This window comes from Cricetulus griseus, chromosome 4 (genome assembly GCF_003668045.3).
Source record: "Cricetulus griseus strain 17A/GY chromosome 4, alternate assembly CriGri-PICRH-1.0, whole genome shotgun sequence".
Classification (NCBI taxonomy): domain Eukaryota; kingdom Metazoa; phylum Chordata; class Mammalia; order Rodentia; family Cricetidae; genus Cricetulus; species Cricetulus griseus.
In genome coordinates, this window is record NC_048597.1 from 221,297,573 (window position 1) to 221,310,390 (window position 12,818).

The 12,818-nt window shown below is 49.7% G+C and overlaps 1 protein-coding gene across 3 annotated transcripts in view; it reads right to left on the reverse strand.

The window, feature by feature from the left end:
• Positions 1-167: 167 nt before the first annotated feature.
• Fbxl2 (F-box and leucine rich repeat protein 2) overlaps positions 168-12,818 on the reverse strand; it is a 42,019-nt gene continuing 29,368 nt past the window's right edge. Inside the window, exons 6-16 of one of the 3 annotated variants that reach the window (XR_003485241.2) lie at positions 11,653-11,721; positions 11,461-11,556; positions 10,380-10,506; positions 10,196-10,270; positions 7,849-7,979; positions 6,557-6,617; positions 5,657-5,701; positions 5,081-5,137; positions 1,750-1,962; positions 971-1,171; positions 168-656 (exon numbers count right to left, since the gene is read on the reverse strand). Coding sequence is in view for 1 of the 3 variants with exons in the window: in XM_027415292.2 (XP_027271093.1) it covers positions 1,064-1,171; positions 1,750-1,962; positions 5,081-5,137; positions 5,657-5,701; positions 6,557-6,617; positions 7,849-7,979; positions 10,196-10,270; positions 10,380-10,506; positions 11,461-11,556; positions 11,653-11,721 (982 nt within the window). In the remaining 2 variants the exon portion in view is untranslated. Of the gene's footprint in view, positions 1,172-1,749; positions 1,963-5,080; positions 5,138-5,656; positions 5,702-6,556; positions 6,618-7,848; positions 7,980-10,195; positions 10,271-10,379; positions 10,507-11,460; positions 11,557-11,652; positions 11,722-12,818 lie in introns of all 3 variants that reach the window. The other 2 variants (XR_003485240.2, XM_027415292.2) reach the window with 2 other exon arrangements.

Consider the following 12,818-nt stretch of genomic DNA (forward strand, 5'->3'; position numbering starts at 1 on the left):
CAGAGCAGTCACAGTAGAAGACCAGGCCTCCTGTCCTGGTGCAGGCAATAGAGAAGAGAAATGCTCACATTTGCCAGCCCGAGCGTTACATCGGTAAAGCCCCCTGACCAACTCCAGTGAGCACTGTTAGGAGTTTCAAAGTTGCCAACACTTCACACATGAAAAACTCAAATGAGTAAAGCTTTAATGTAGTTCTGTCATGATCTCTAAAAATTCAGAGTAAATTTGAAAAAAAAAATACATCCATTCTACATGCACCCGTTCATTATTTTTATTTGATTATTTATAGATAATTCTGGATTTCTTCAAGGTTCCCCAAATTTTTTGAAAAGTGTGGACATAATTGGCTTTTTTCCTTTAGCAAAAATGCACTGTATGCTGTAGCATATGGCAGAGCTTATTCCCAATGGGGCAATGCAAAATAGGCTGCTTTTGTTTAGTTTTTGGTCCCTAGAGTTGGGTATGACACATTGACATAAACAGAAAGGTGAAGACCCTGCCCCACCCAGCTCAGAGTCCTCACTTCTTTGGTGTCTTAACGGAAATAAGCTAACATGCCTTTTCCCACGGGTTTCTACGTGGGAACCACCAGCCATTCTCAGTTTGCAGTATATTCGCATTGACAACGGTGCTTCTAGTCTTCCAAGTGAAAAGTCCTGCAAATCAGTAGGAATCATGAATTAAAGTAGGCCACTGGCTTAAGGATTGGTAGAAAAACCACAGGCTCTTTGCTCTGCTTGGGTTGTGCTAACACTGAAGGTCTGTGTAGAACGCTGACAAAGCCGGGCGGGGCTCGTGTTCCTAGGTAGGTACCCACCTCTGAAGGGCTCTGCGTTACTTGTGTAGTCTTGGCTGCACCGTACCACTCCTGCCGCATGGTAACTACACAGGCTTTGATTTGCTTGCATCCCAAGCCAGGTTAAGGTGAATGGTATCACCAGTTACTGCCATCTGTGCTGAAGTCTTTTACCTGTAATGCTTTCCCAATGCAGAGTCGAGATTGGGTGATGGTGACGCAGACTGGTCTGACCTGGAGGATGGGCCTTGGCCTAAGCAGCTGCTGTCAAAGTATGACACAGCACCTGCACAGTCGGTGTCCACTTCCTGCCACTGCTGGTGGAGGGGTGACCGGAGCAAAGTAGGCATGGACCTTGACATGAGGAAGCTGAGCCTGGAAGGAGATGGAAAAGGGGAATAGTCTGCCCTGGTATTAGGGTTCTTGTATAGTCTTTGAAAACCTGAAGTCCATTTAAAATGGACTACCTTAACCTTAGGAAGGTAGAGTGCTGTAAGCCAGAACTCCTGTTACAACCCTTTGTGACCCCCAAAGTCTAGCACCTTCTAAAGACAAATGGCAGCATTTGTAAACAGCCCCTACACACTTCAATCAGTGACCTTTCCTTAGATGAAAGCTTGTGGGGGTGCCAATCATCAGACTACATGGAGCCTCCACCTCCAAGAATAGATGTTTGAAGAAGCCTAAGGTAGTGCTGTGTAATCAGACCAGTTTGCATGAACACAACAGACTAAAGAAATGGATGTTGAATTTTTTTTTAAGTGCATTGTGTGCACTAGTCAGCACATGCCACAGCATGTTATGTGGAGGTCAGAAAACATGGATTGGTTCTAGTCTACTTTGTGTTCTTGGAGTTGAACTCGGGAAGACAGACTTGGCACGAGCACCTTCATCTGCTGAGCTCTCACCAGCCTGGATGTTTTCTGGGTTGCTGAGGAGGGACTCCCACCTACCCGCATGCGCTTGATGCCTGCGCGGGTGACCTGCTGGCAGTCGTACAGCTCCAGACGCTCTAAGCCACGGCAGTTCTCCAAGTGCTCCAGGGCAGCATCCGTGACAAGGAGGCAGTTGTCCAGCTCCAGTACCCGCAGTCTCTCATGCCCACACGTGCTGCTGCTCAAGTGCAGAATCCCTTCATCTGTAATGAGCTCACAGTGGGACAAACTCTGGGGAGGGGAGAAAGATGTTTCTTCAGAGAACCCTCGTTCCAGGCTCCAGCTAGTAAGAGCTGGAGAGCTGGCTCCAGAAGTGCCCTCTGCAGAGCACATGCCATGTGCTGGGGTGGGCCACCTTTATAAATGAATGGAATCTACAGAACTTCATCAGATCAAAAGCCTGCTATTCTTCAATCCCCCACATCCAGTACTGAAGGGAACACTTAGTCTGGGGTTTTCTGAAGACTGATGCTGTTTCCTTGTCCAGGGAGGAGCTAGTGAGGCCCTGGGTTTGCTGCACCCAGGACATAGCAGCTAACTCTAACCAGAAACAAGGAGATACATGTGTCAAAGTTAACCCCCTAGAGCAGTTTTATGGCCCAATTCACCAGTAAAGCCAGCAGTTTTGGTGTCCTTGTTCCTTCAGAATGTACAGGGCTGGAGAGGTGGCTCAGTAGTTACAAGCACATTCTCTCCCAGAGGACCCAAGTATGGTGGCTACAGGAGGACCCAATGCCTTCAGCTTCCAAGAGCGCCTGCAGTCACATGCACTTACCCTAGCACACACAATACACACTAAAAAGTGCAGACAGCAGAGGCCCTGACCCTTAGGCACACATCATTCTACTCCTGGAAGTGGTAATAAAGATTACAAAAGTAATGGGTGGCTTACACAGCCAAGTTGCTGAGCCAAACGTTAGTGGCCAAATGGGACAGTTTCTCCACTGTGAAAACAGAAAATCCACACCAACATAAAAGTTCTTCAGAGGGGAAAAGGAACAGAACAAAGTTCACCCTGAGGAAGAGGCTAGGATAATGTCTGAGGTGTTGGGCCTGAGTAGCAAAGGGCAGAGTATGCTGCCAGGCCCCAGCTGGTGGAGGAAAATGTCAGGTTCAGAGTTTAGCAGGAAAATAGAGGCTGTCCCTGGGTGGAGAAACAGTTAATCACGGGATGTGCAGACCATGTAAGCCAATGCAGGACACTAACGGTAGCTGCTTCCATCCCCATTTGGATCAAGCCTGTCAGCAAACACCCTTCCCCACTAAGCCTGATCATGGGTTTTCTTTTGATCCCAGGGTCACTTCTCAGTGAGCTCATGGCATAGAATGCTGTTAATTCTTTAAATGGTAGGAAGAATTCTAAACAAATCCATTTGTACATGAACATTTGGGGGAATTACAAGACTATAAGTGAATTTCCTTAAGTTTTGAGTTATTTTGCATCAAATGAGTTATTTGTCCATTTCACTTGTTAAAAATTTATGTAGGTCAGTGCACCCGTAATGCAAAGATTTGAAATTCTCCAGAATTTAAGAATGTATCAACATAGTACCACAAATAGGAAGCCCACAACTGACCTTGTGAGGCAAGCCACAGTCAAACACTGCAGTAGCAAGACAGAAATGAATCTGTGATTAGATCTTGGCCCTAATCCCAAGCACTTGGTTGGGTAAGTGTGTAATGAAACAGTCTGTAAGCCCAAACGTCTCTGTCCCAAACATTTTGGACAAGGGACACTCAGCCTGGGCAGATGTGCTGACGGCCCGGCCTGAAGGTCTGTTTACAAAGCCGCAGACTGCATTGCTATGCTACCGCTGTCGTGTTTGGTTTCCAGTTTCACTGGTCTCTACCATGTTATGTCCTCTTCATTTGGGCTTCATTTTACTTTTTTCTGGCTTCTTGCAGTTGGAAAATTAAATCACTGGGCCTTTCTCAAATGCAAGCGTTGGTGTTGGAATCTGTGGAGTGCTCTTGTTTATACCCCACACATTGTGGGGAAGTTTGATTTTCATTTAGCTAACTTCCCCCCTTTACTCCCTAGAGTTCCTCTTTGACTCCCTATCTAGAAGCCTGCTCTTCAGTTTCTACAACTAACCTTTTCTGTTGCCATCCATCTTGAGCTGAAAACCTGTGATTCTATAGTTCAGGCCGTTACTCACTGGGGCTCCAGGGCCTTTTCACAGTGCGCTTACTCCAGGACACACACCTTCCCCTCAGCTTCTATCCTTGTGACTCTGACTGTGTATCTCAGAGAAGCATTAACTCCTACAGAACATGACACTTGTGTTTCAGGGAGTGGCTTCACTTAGCATCATGTGCTCAAGCTCATCCATCTTAAAGCATGTGCCAGGGCTACCCTCCTTCCGTTAGAACAACAATCTCTATGTGTGTGTGCAGCATATTGCATTTACCTATTGACAGACATCTGGGTAGTTTCCCTTTGGCTGTTGTGAGTCAATGCCTTGAATTTGGATATGCACAGCTGTTTCTCACATCCTGCTTTCAGGTTGGCTTGAGTTCAATTGGGGTGTTTTGTTTTGTTTTGTTCTGGAGACAGGCTTTCTCTGTGGCTTTAGTTCAGTTTTGTTGTTTTTTAACATACCTAGCAACAGCGTCACTGGACCATGTACCAGTTTGTAACACTCTGAGTGATGGGATGGATGGATGGATGGATGGATGGATGGATGGATAGATGGGTGGGTGGGTGGATGGGTGGATGGGATGGATGGATGGGTAGATGGATGGATGGGATGGATGGGTGGATGGATGGATGGGTGGATGGGATGGATGGATGGATGGGTGGGTGGGTGGATGGATGGATGGATGGGTGGATGGGATGGATGGGTGGATGGATGGATGGGTGGGTGGATGGATGGATGGGTGGATGGATGGGTGGATGGGTGTGGATGGATGGATGGGTGGGTGGATGGGATAGATGGATGGGTGGCACTGATCTGTCCAAGGTTTGATCAGCTTGAACTTACAGGAACATTTTACCAATGTTCTAATTGTGATACTGTAACTGTCACATCTTCTGTCCCAGCTCACTAAGGCCCTAAGCCACCTCTCTTGTTCATTCTTTTCTTCAGGCTGTTCTTACTTGCCCAGAGTAAGCCATCTCTGTTTTTGGGTCCTCCACTATGCTTTGAGGCCATCCACTGAATTTTGGTCTTTATATTCAGTATATACAACTGTTCGGAAAATTTTCACAGACACTGGCTTTCTGTTGGTTTTACTATGTGTTCATAATTTCTAGTTGGAATGTTCCTCTGAGTACTTTATAGGAAATGGACCCATATGGCACTCTAAGACATGCATAAGTCATTCCTATGACCAGTAACTCACTCACCAGGGCTTGCAGCTTGGGACAGTGGATGGATAGCTGGATGAGGGTGCTGTCAGTGATCTGCAGAGAAACAGGCTGTCAGTGTGGCTTCTAGACCAGGCCGTAACACCTAATCCTGGCTTCTCAACATGGGGATCAGAGGGCACAAAAGCAAACTGAAACCTCATCCAAGCATACTGACTCAAACTGTTGCTTCCTGGGGAGGCACACTGTTTTTTGGCCTTGCTTCTGGTGCCTGAGGGAGCCGAGGGACAGGACACAAAAGCAGGTGGACAAGGGGGTTCCCCAGGACCCCGTCTCTGTAGTTTCCCTATCACCTAAAATGTAGGCTCGTTCCTCTCCCAGGCTAGGAGAAAAAAGGGAATCCTCCTGATGCTTGGGAATGGCTGGGCTCTCTTGCATGTCTCTGCTATAGTCTGTCTGAAGTTCTGGAACAGCCAAACACAAGTCCCGTTACAAGTGGCCTAATAGGGCCCAATCCCCAGTACCATGCTGGGGTAATGGTAGCCTGTGCTTGCTACTATGCCAGGCCCCAGCAGCGAGCGAGTCCCCCTAAAGGGATGCCACAAGTCCACTCACCAGGACACACTCTTCAAGATCCATCTTCTCCAAGTCATGGCAATTCTGAAAGAGGCCACAGACACTCTGCTACTTGAGCCACCCAGAGAGTAGCCCTGTGGCTCACCCGTTCCACTGAGGAGCCGTCCCTATTTCTACAGCCATCCCAAACCAGCAATTCAGAGCAGCAGCCCTTTGAGTCAGTGCTCACTTTGGGCAATGGCTGTGGCTACTGGGGACCACACCATCTCTCAACCCAGGGGGTTGGTGCACCTTCCTACACCACAGACTTCAGCCTGGAAATGGATGCTCTGTCCTGTGGGAGGTAAGGGCAAGAGGACACAGCACCTAAGGCAGTATGCAAGACAGCAAAGCACATCCCAGTGGGTTCATATAGAAAGGGCACCTGCCACTGGAGAGATGATTCTGTTCAAGATGGGCCTCACTGACAAGAGCATTCTTCCAGATGCTCTGACGGCATGTCCAAACTGCAGTCTGAGAGCTATGAATGTGGCCCAGTTCTTATGAACTTTGTAAATGACAAAGTTATGTTGAAAGGTTGGACATACTTTCCAGGATCTCCCCAGAGTCCTGGCCAGCAGAAAAAAGTGCAAAGCTTTCTGAAATGGTTCTATCGTACCTCATGTTCATCTCTTCTGAAGCTAGATTTTCAGTTTTTTGTTTGTTTTCAAAGACAGGGTTTTTCTGTGGCTTTGGAGGCTGTCCTGGAACTAGCTCTTGTAGACCAGGCTGGTCTCGAACTCACAGAGATCCTCCTGCCTCTGCCTCCTGAGTGCTGGGATTAAAGCCACCACCACCTGGCATGGTTTTCATTTCTTTGTGCTCCCCAAAACTACCTGAGTCTCTTTGAATTGGGGGGGGGGTTTACAATACAATTGTGTTTTGAACTCAATGCCTTACCCGAGCTAAGAGTGTAAAGCCTGCATCCGTCAAATGGGAGCATCGGGCAGCCTCCAAAATTCTGGGAAGGGGACGAGGGGAAAAGAAGCAGAGCCTGGTTAACAACAGAACATACTGCATGATGCACACTCTCCAGTGTGCTCATTTCTGCAGCACACTGAGCTGTTTTCTGGTCCCGTCCTGCAGAGTCCTGCAAACACAGCCTCTCAGGACAGATGGGAGGCACCAGGATGGATGGACTGGACCAGAGTCCTAATGTCTCTTCACAGGTGTGGACCGTGGCCCTGCCCACCACTGGTTTTTAAAACAGTGGTTAAAATGGACTTTTGCTAATCAAAATCATCTTAAGATCTACACTATTTATTTTGTGGTGCTGGAGATTGAACTAAGGGCCTCATGCGTACTAAACAAGTGCTCTCCCACCAAGTTACGTCTTCAGCCTGTAGACACTGAAATGTCTAGTTGCCCTCTTAGGAAATTTTAAACTATAGGCGATAAAAAAAAAAAAGAACATGAGTTAATTCTCATAAGAATTAAAACAGGAGCCACGTGGTGGCGCACATCTTTAACGCCAGCACTTGGGAGGCAGAGGCAGGTGGATCTCTGTGAGTTGGAGGCCAGCCTGGTCTCCAGAGCAAGTGCCAGGACAGCTGGGACTATACAAAGAAAACCTGTCTCAAAAAGAAAATCAAAACAAAAACCTGGTTTTGAAATGAAATCTACAGGTTCATAATCTTGCTTCCCTCCTTATCCTTCATGAGGTGCAGGACAAACTGACTTTCCTAATGGCTCAGATTCTCGTGAAAGTGAGTGTCCACTCCCGTGGATGTGTTAAGTCAGGGTGATAAGGCTTGCAGGGAGCATCCACTCTCAAGGCACCAGCCCCTGCATGTCAAGAGTTAAGTGCCTGGGTGGTGCACAGGAATGCTCTGCCTTGGGAACTAGCCCTTGCCCCGATAATCAGGAGGACGACAGGCAAGCAGCTGTGTTGAGTTTCCATCTAGTGACTGGTGCCGCAGAGACCCACCGCTAGTCTGTCCACTGTCAGACCACTCTGATAGCCGAAGTATAACGGCATGAGTCAAATTATGGACAAATTCATGAAACAGACCAAGAAACATGTTAAGAGACATTGTGCTACACACATCCATCCCCCCTTGATGGGGTCAGGTGCTGTCTAACCCCAGCCCAACAGCTCCTGGCTCCACCACTCCTCTCCAGGTGCTGCCAACCTCTCCCCCTAGGCAGCCTAGTCCTCCTGGAGCCACAGAGCAAAAGTGAACCATACTCACTGTAGTCTGGGGCAGTTCAGGCCCAGGGCCGTGAGAGACGCATCTGTGAGATTGCTACAACCCGAGAGGCACAAAGCCTGCAGCCGGTGGCAGCCCCTGCAGATCTGCACCACGCCATCATCAGTGATGCGCTGGGGAGAAGAAGACAGGAGTCGGGCCCAGCACTGACGTGGGGCCAGGAAAATGAGCCTTCAGCTGCCCACCAGTGCCTCAGCCACACCCAAACAAAGGGACACAGGCTGGCTATGGCAGCACTCGCCTGTAGTCCTGGCACTTAGAAGGCTGAGGCAGGAGGACTGTGCCAGTCCTAGGCCATCCTGGACTACATAAGTGAAACTCTACCAAAAAAAAAAAAAGGAAAGGAGGAAGAAAAGAAAAGCAGCCAGGCGTTGGTGGCGCACACCTTTAATCCCAGCACTCGGGAGGCAGAGGCAGGCAGATTTCTGTGAGTCTAGAGTCAGCCTGGTCTACAGAGTGAGTTCCAGGCCAGGCAAGGAACTCAAACTTTCCAAAACCAAAATAACAGTAAGTCCGGGCTAAGAGTAAGTTGGTAGGTGCCTGCCTGGCATGCAAGAGGCTCTCCCTCCCTGAGTTCAATCCCAGTCCTACTCAACAGACAAGCAGAGAGAGGCTTCTGCACAGCTATAAAATAGCCTAGTGTTAGCAATGGACACTGAAAGAGACTGTTTCCAGGAGGAATTCATAAACTGGTGATAAAACATTAAACAAAGAACTCACGAGACTTCCTAGTTAAAAGACACATTAGTAACCGGCTGGATGTGTAGACAGTTGTTCTTTGTCTTCATCATAGAAATGGTGTTATGTTTACATGTATATAACATCTTACCAACTAATTTAGAGAAAAGGAAAACCAGTTACTGATAAATTCCTTGGAGTTCTATTTCATTTGTCTGTGAAGATGCAAAGCAATCTTCGTGTTCAAATACATTAATTCATGCTGACATAATATACATGCACCTAGTCTAGGGTTACCGCCAGCCAGTGTTCACCCCATGTAACTAAGGACAGTCCAGGCACATCTGTGAAGCCAGCTATGAACGTCATCTGCTTTCCTTTCCACCATCAGGCACTCTGAAGACTAGGATTCATTTATTAACACATGGATGCAGCCAGGCGTTGGTGGCACACGCCTTTAATCCCAGCACTCGGGAGGCAGAGGCAGGTGGATCTCTGTGAGTTTGAGGCCAGCCTGGTCTACAGAGCGAGTTCCAGGAAAGGCTCCAATGCTACACAGAGAAACCCTGTCTCGAAAGCAAAACAACACAAACAAGCTGAATGCAAGGGCTTTCCCTCGTGACTGCACATCCACACAGTGTCAGTGAGAAAAACTGGCAAAGCTAATGCCTACAGAAGAAAGCTGCTTTCTTACACACAGTTTACAAAACTGTTGCGAGTGTGTGTGTGTGTGTGTACACGCATGTGCGCACGCACACATGTGCATACATGCATGTACAATTTCAGGTGTCATTCAGGTGCTGGCTACCTTCCTTTTTGAGACACTCTGTGACTGGCTCAGAACTCACCATATGGAGGAGGCTGGCTGGCCAGCAAGCTAGAGGAATCCTGCCGCTTCCCCAGTGCTGGGGTTTTAAGAACATGTTACCATGCTCAGCTTTTTACACAGGTTCTAGGGATGAAACTCAGGTCCTTGTGCTTATAAAGCCAGCACTTAACTGACTGGGCTATCTCCCTAGCCCAGTGGAGAGTTAGAGGGGTCATCACCCCAATGTGTTGAAAGGAAATGAGATACTGAGATCTCACCCCGCTGTTGAGGTCTAACAGCTAGCTAGTTACAGCATTCCTGACTGTTCTGAAAGAGCCAGCCAGGCATACCGGCCCACACATGTAATCCCAGCTTTCTATATGCTAAGGCATGAGAACTGAGTTTCAGGCTAGCCTGGGCTATGCAGTGAGACCTTGTCTCTCTATCATAGGTATGTGTGATATATAAGTCATACATATCCATATATATGTTTCTAAGTAGAATATAAGTATACGGGTGCAGGCACAGAGATTAACAATCCAGACTGATACATATGCCTGGGGGGGGGGAGGGTGCCATTGGCCTTGTGCTGGCCACGCTGTCTTATTACTGTTGTCTCACCTTAGACTCTCAGCTCCAAGGAAGACAGGAAGAGGAGTCGGGGCAGGGTGATGTGGCCATCTGCCATCCACTTTGGGCAGGTGTGGCCAGACAATGGGGCTGTGCACAGGTGCAGTGGGACACGGGTGCGGCGGGGGAGGGGGCCCGCGCACCGGCGCGGCGGGGAGGGGGCCGCGCACAGGTGCGGCGGGCACGCAGGTGCCCGGTCCTGTCCGTACTTACTGAGCAGGACTGCAGGTTGAGGCTCACGAGCTCGTGGCAGTGGTTCTGAATGTGTCTCAAAGCTTCGTCCTCCAGCTGAGCGGGTGGCGGACATGAAAGAGGGTGGAGTCCAGGTGAGGGAACGGGTCAGGTACCACGCTGGCCGCGCGGCGGGGGAGCAGGCTGACCGGCGCGGCCTCTGTACCTGTGTGCAACCCCTCAGGAGCAGCGCTTTCAGGCCGCGGCACCCCCGCACCAGCGCCTCGATGCCGTCCTTTGTGATCTGGTCGCACCAGGAGAGGTTCAGATACTCCAGGTTCCGGCAGCCATCGCTGGGAGAACAAAGAACAGCACCCTGTGCAGCCTCCTGCAGACAGTGCCGAACTCAGTACCCCACAAACACGCCGAGGGCCCGGCTGAGCCACCTCTTCCTCACCCGGGGCAGGCTCGGACCGAGGCGCTAACCGCACCAGTGTTGGGTTTGGGGTCTCTCTGTGTAAGTGCACACTGTGGAAGTGGACTTTGGGTGTCTTCCTCAATCCCTCTCCTTACTGCTTTCTAAAAGATCGGTTGATTGTAATGAACTCACAAAGCATGACACAGCTAGATTACGTGAGTCCAGCGCCGACCCAGCCTCAGACTCAACACATCTGGGTGAACCTCTGTGCACTCCAAAGCCACGGAGGTACCCTCAGGACTTCACACTATCAGTGTCAATTGCAGTTTTATGTACTTATCCATCACAAAAAGAAAACACAAAGCCGGTAGAATTGAAAATAGAAAACAATTAGCTTTGCATCCTCTTTTTAATCTTAAATTATGTGGGGGGGGGGGCAGTATGTGCCTGTGAGTGTAGTTGCCCGGGGTGGCCAGAAGAGGGCATCACGCCCCTGCATCTGGAGTTAGAGTCAACTGAGAGCCCTGAGAACTTGGTTCCTCTGCAGGAGCAAGCAGTATGTGCTCTTCACCACTAAGCCCTTCCCCGGGGCCCTAGCTTCATCCTCTTTCATGGCTCACATGTCCTTTCCCCGCATTCTGCCCCTCCTTATCACACAGGTCTCCCACTCAATCTGGCTGGAGCTCCCAACTCTGCTAGGGAGCCCTAGGGACCCCCCCCCCCGCCCTTCCCCAGGACTGTGGTCACAGGCAGGTGCCACCATTCCCGGCTGTTTACACGGATTCTGGAGATTGCAACTTGGGTCTTTTTACTCCCTTACAGGCCGCGCCACCTCCCCAGCCCACATGCCGGGGTATTTTCCTTGACCCCGAATGCCGAGCCCGCTCACCTGATGCCCTTTAAGGAGCTGTTGGTAACAGACACGCAGGACGTGAGATCCAGGTGTTTCAGCTTGGAGCAGAATCTGCCGAGGCTGTAACACGTGCTGGGAAGAGGCAGGCGCACCAGTGACGATTTCAACCTTGTTTCTCACCCCGCCTCCCTGTGGCCACTCTGTCCCCGGCCCATCTTTATTCCTTACCTGTCAGTGATTTTTGTGCAGCCATTGAGGTTTAAGTGTTCAATGTTTCGGCAGTTCTGTGCAAAGGTCCTAAAAGGGGGAGGGGGCAAAAGTTGCGTGGTTTACTTTTTTCTTCCCCCAAAGTATCACAAAAGGACTTTAAAGTGATGCACTGCGAGAGACCAGTGGCCACAGGGTGGCTGCAATCTTCAGGATGGCCACTAGAGGGCAGCACAACCATCCACTTAGAACAGTGCTTTTCCAGTCCTCCTAAATACAGATCAGCTAAGGCCACACACCCCAGGGCAGATACAGAGCTCCGGAACCTGGGACGCTCTCAGGCACTGCCTGCGGCTAGCCTGGCCCAAGCTGCCTGTCAACTGACCCTCCTCCAGCCCCACCTTGGGGACCATCTGAGCTGGAGGCCTGGCATTTCTCCTGACTGTGCCCTGGGGGCACTCTGACACTCAGTATCATTACTATCAAGACCCAAGTTTACTGACAAGGACCCCAAGGCATGAAGACAGCTGCCTCGACTGTGTGACAGCAAGGCCAGAAGCAGGTAACTACAAACCACTCCCACTCCTTGCCTGGATGCTCTCAGGCAATCTGCATCTTCCTCAAACTGGACTTCAGCAAGTCTCAGAGGATCGAGTGCTGGCTGGACCAGGACCACAGTGTGCCTCATCTGCTCACTCTGAGGGATGGAGCCAAACGAGAAAATCCAAGAGTCCATGGTGCTCACAGAGTGTGTGGACACAATGCCAGCAGCGGCCATGTGGGACCCTGACACTGACACACAGGGAATTACCTAAGGCTGGGGACAGAATCAGCTGGAAGGATGAGATCGGAAGATCACCTGCGAAACTTGAAAATATGTCATTGTTTCTGGGACTGGGTGGTGAGGAGATTTGAGCTTCAGGAACGCAGAAGTAGACTAAATGAAATGTCACTCTGCCCAACCTAACCATCTTTTAATTAATTAACAGGGGGCGGGGGCTGAAGAGATGACCTGGTGGCTATGAGCACTGGCTGCTCTTGCAGAGGACCTGAGCTTGGTACCCAGCACCCACAAGGCTGTACACAACCATCTATAACTCCAGTTACAGGCAGCCCAGGCTCCTCTTCTGGCCTAGGTACTATGAGCATGTGGTGTACATACACCTGTTCTTATCAACACTGTACAC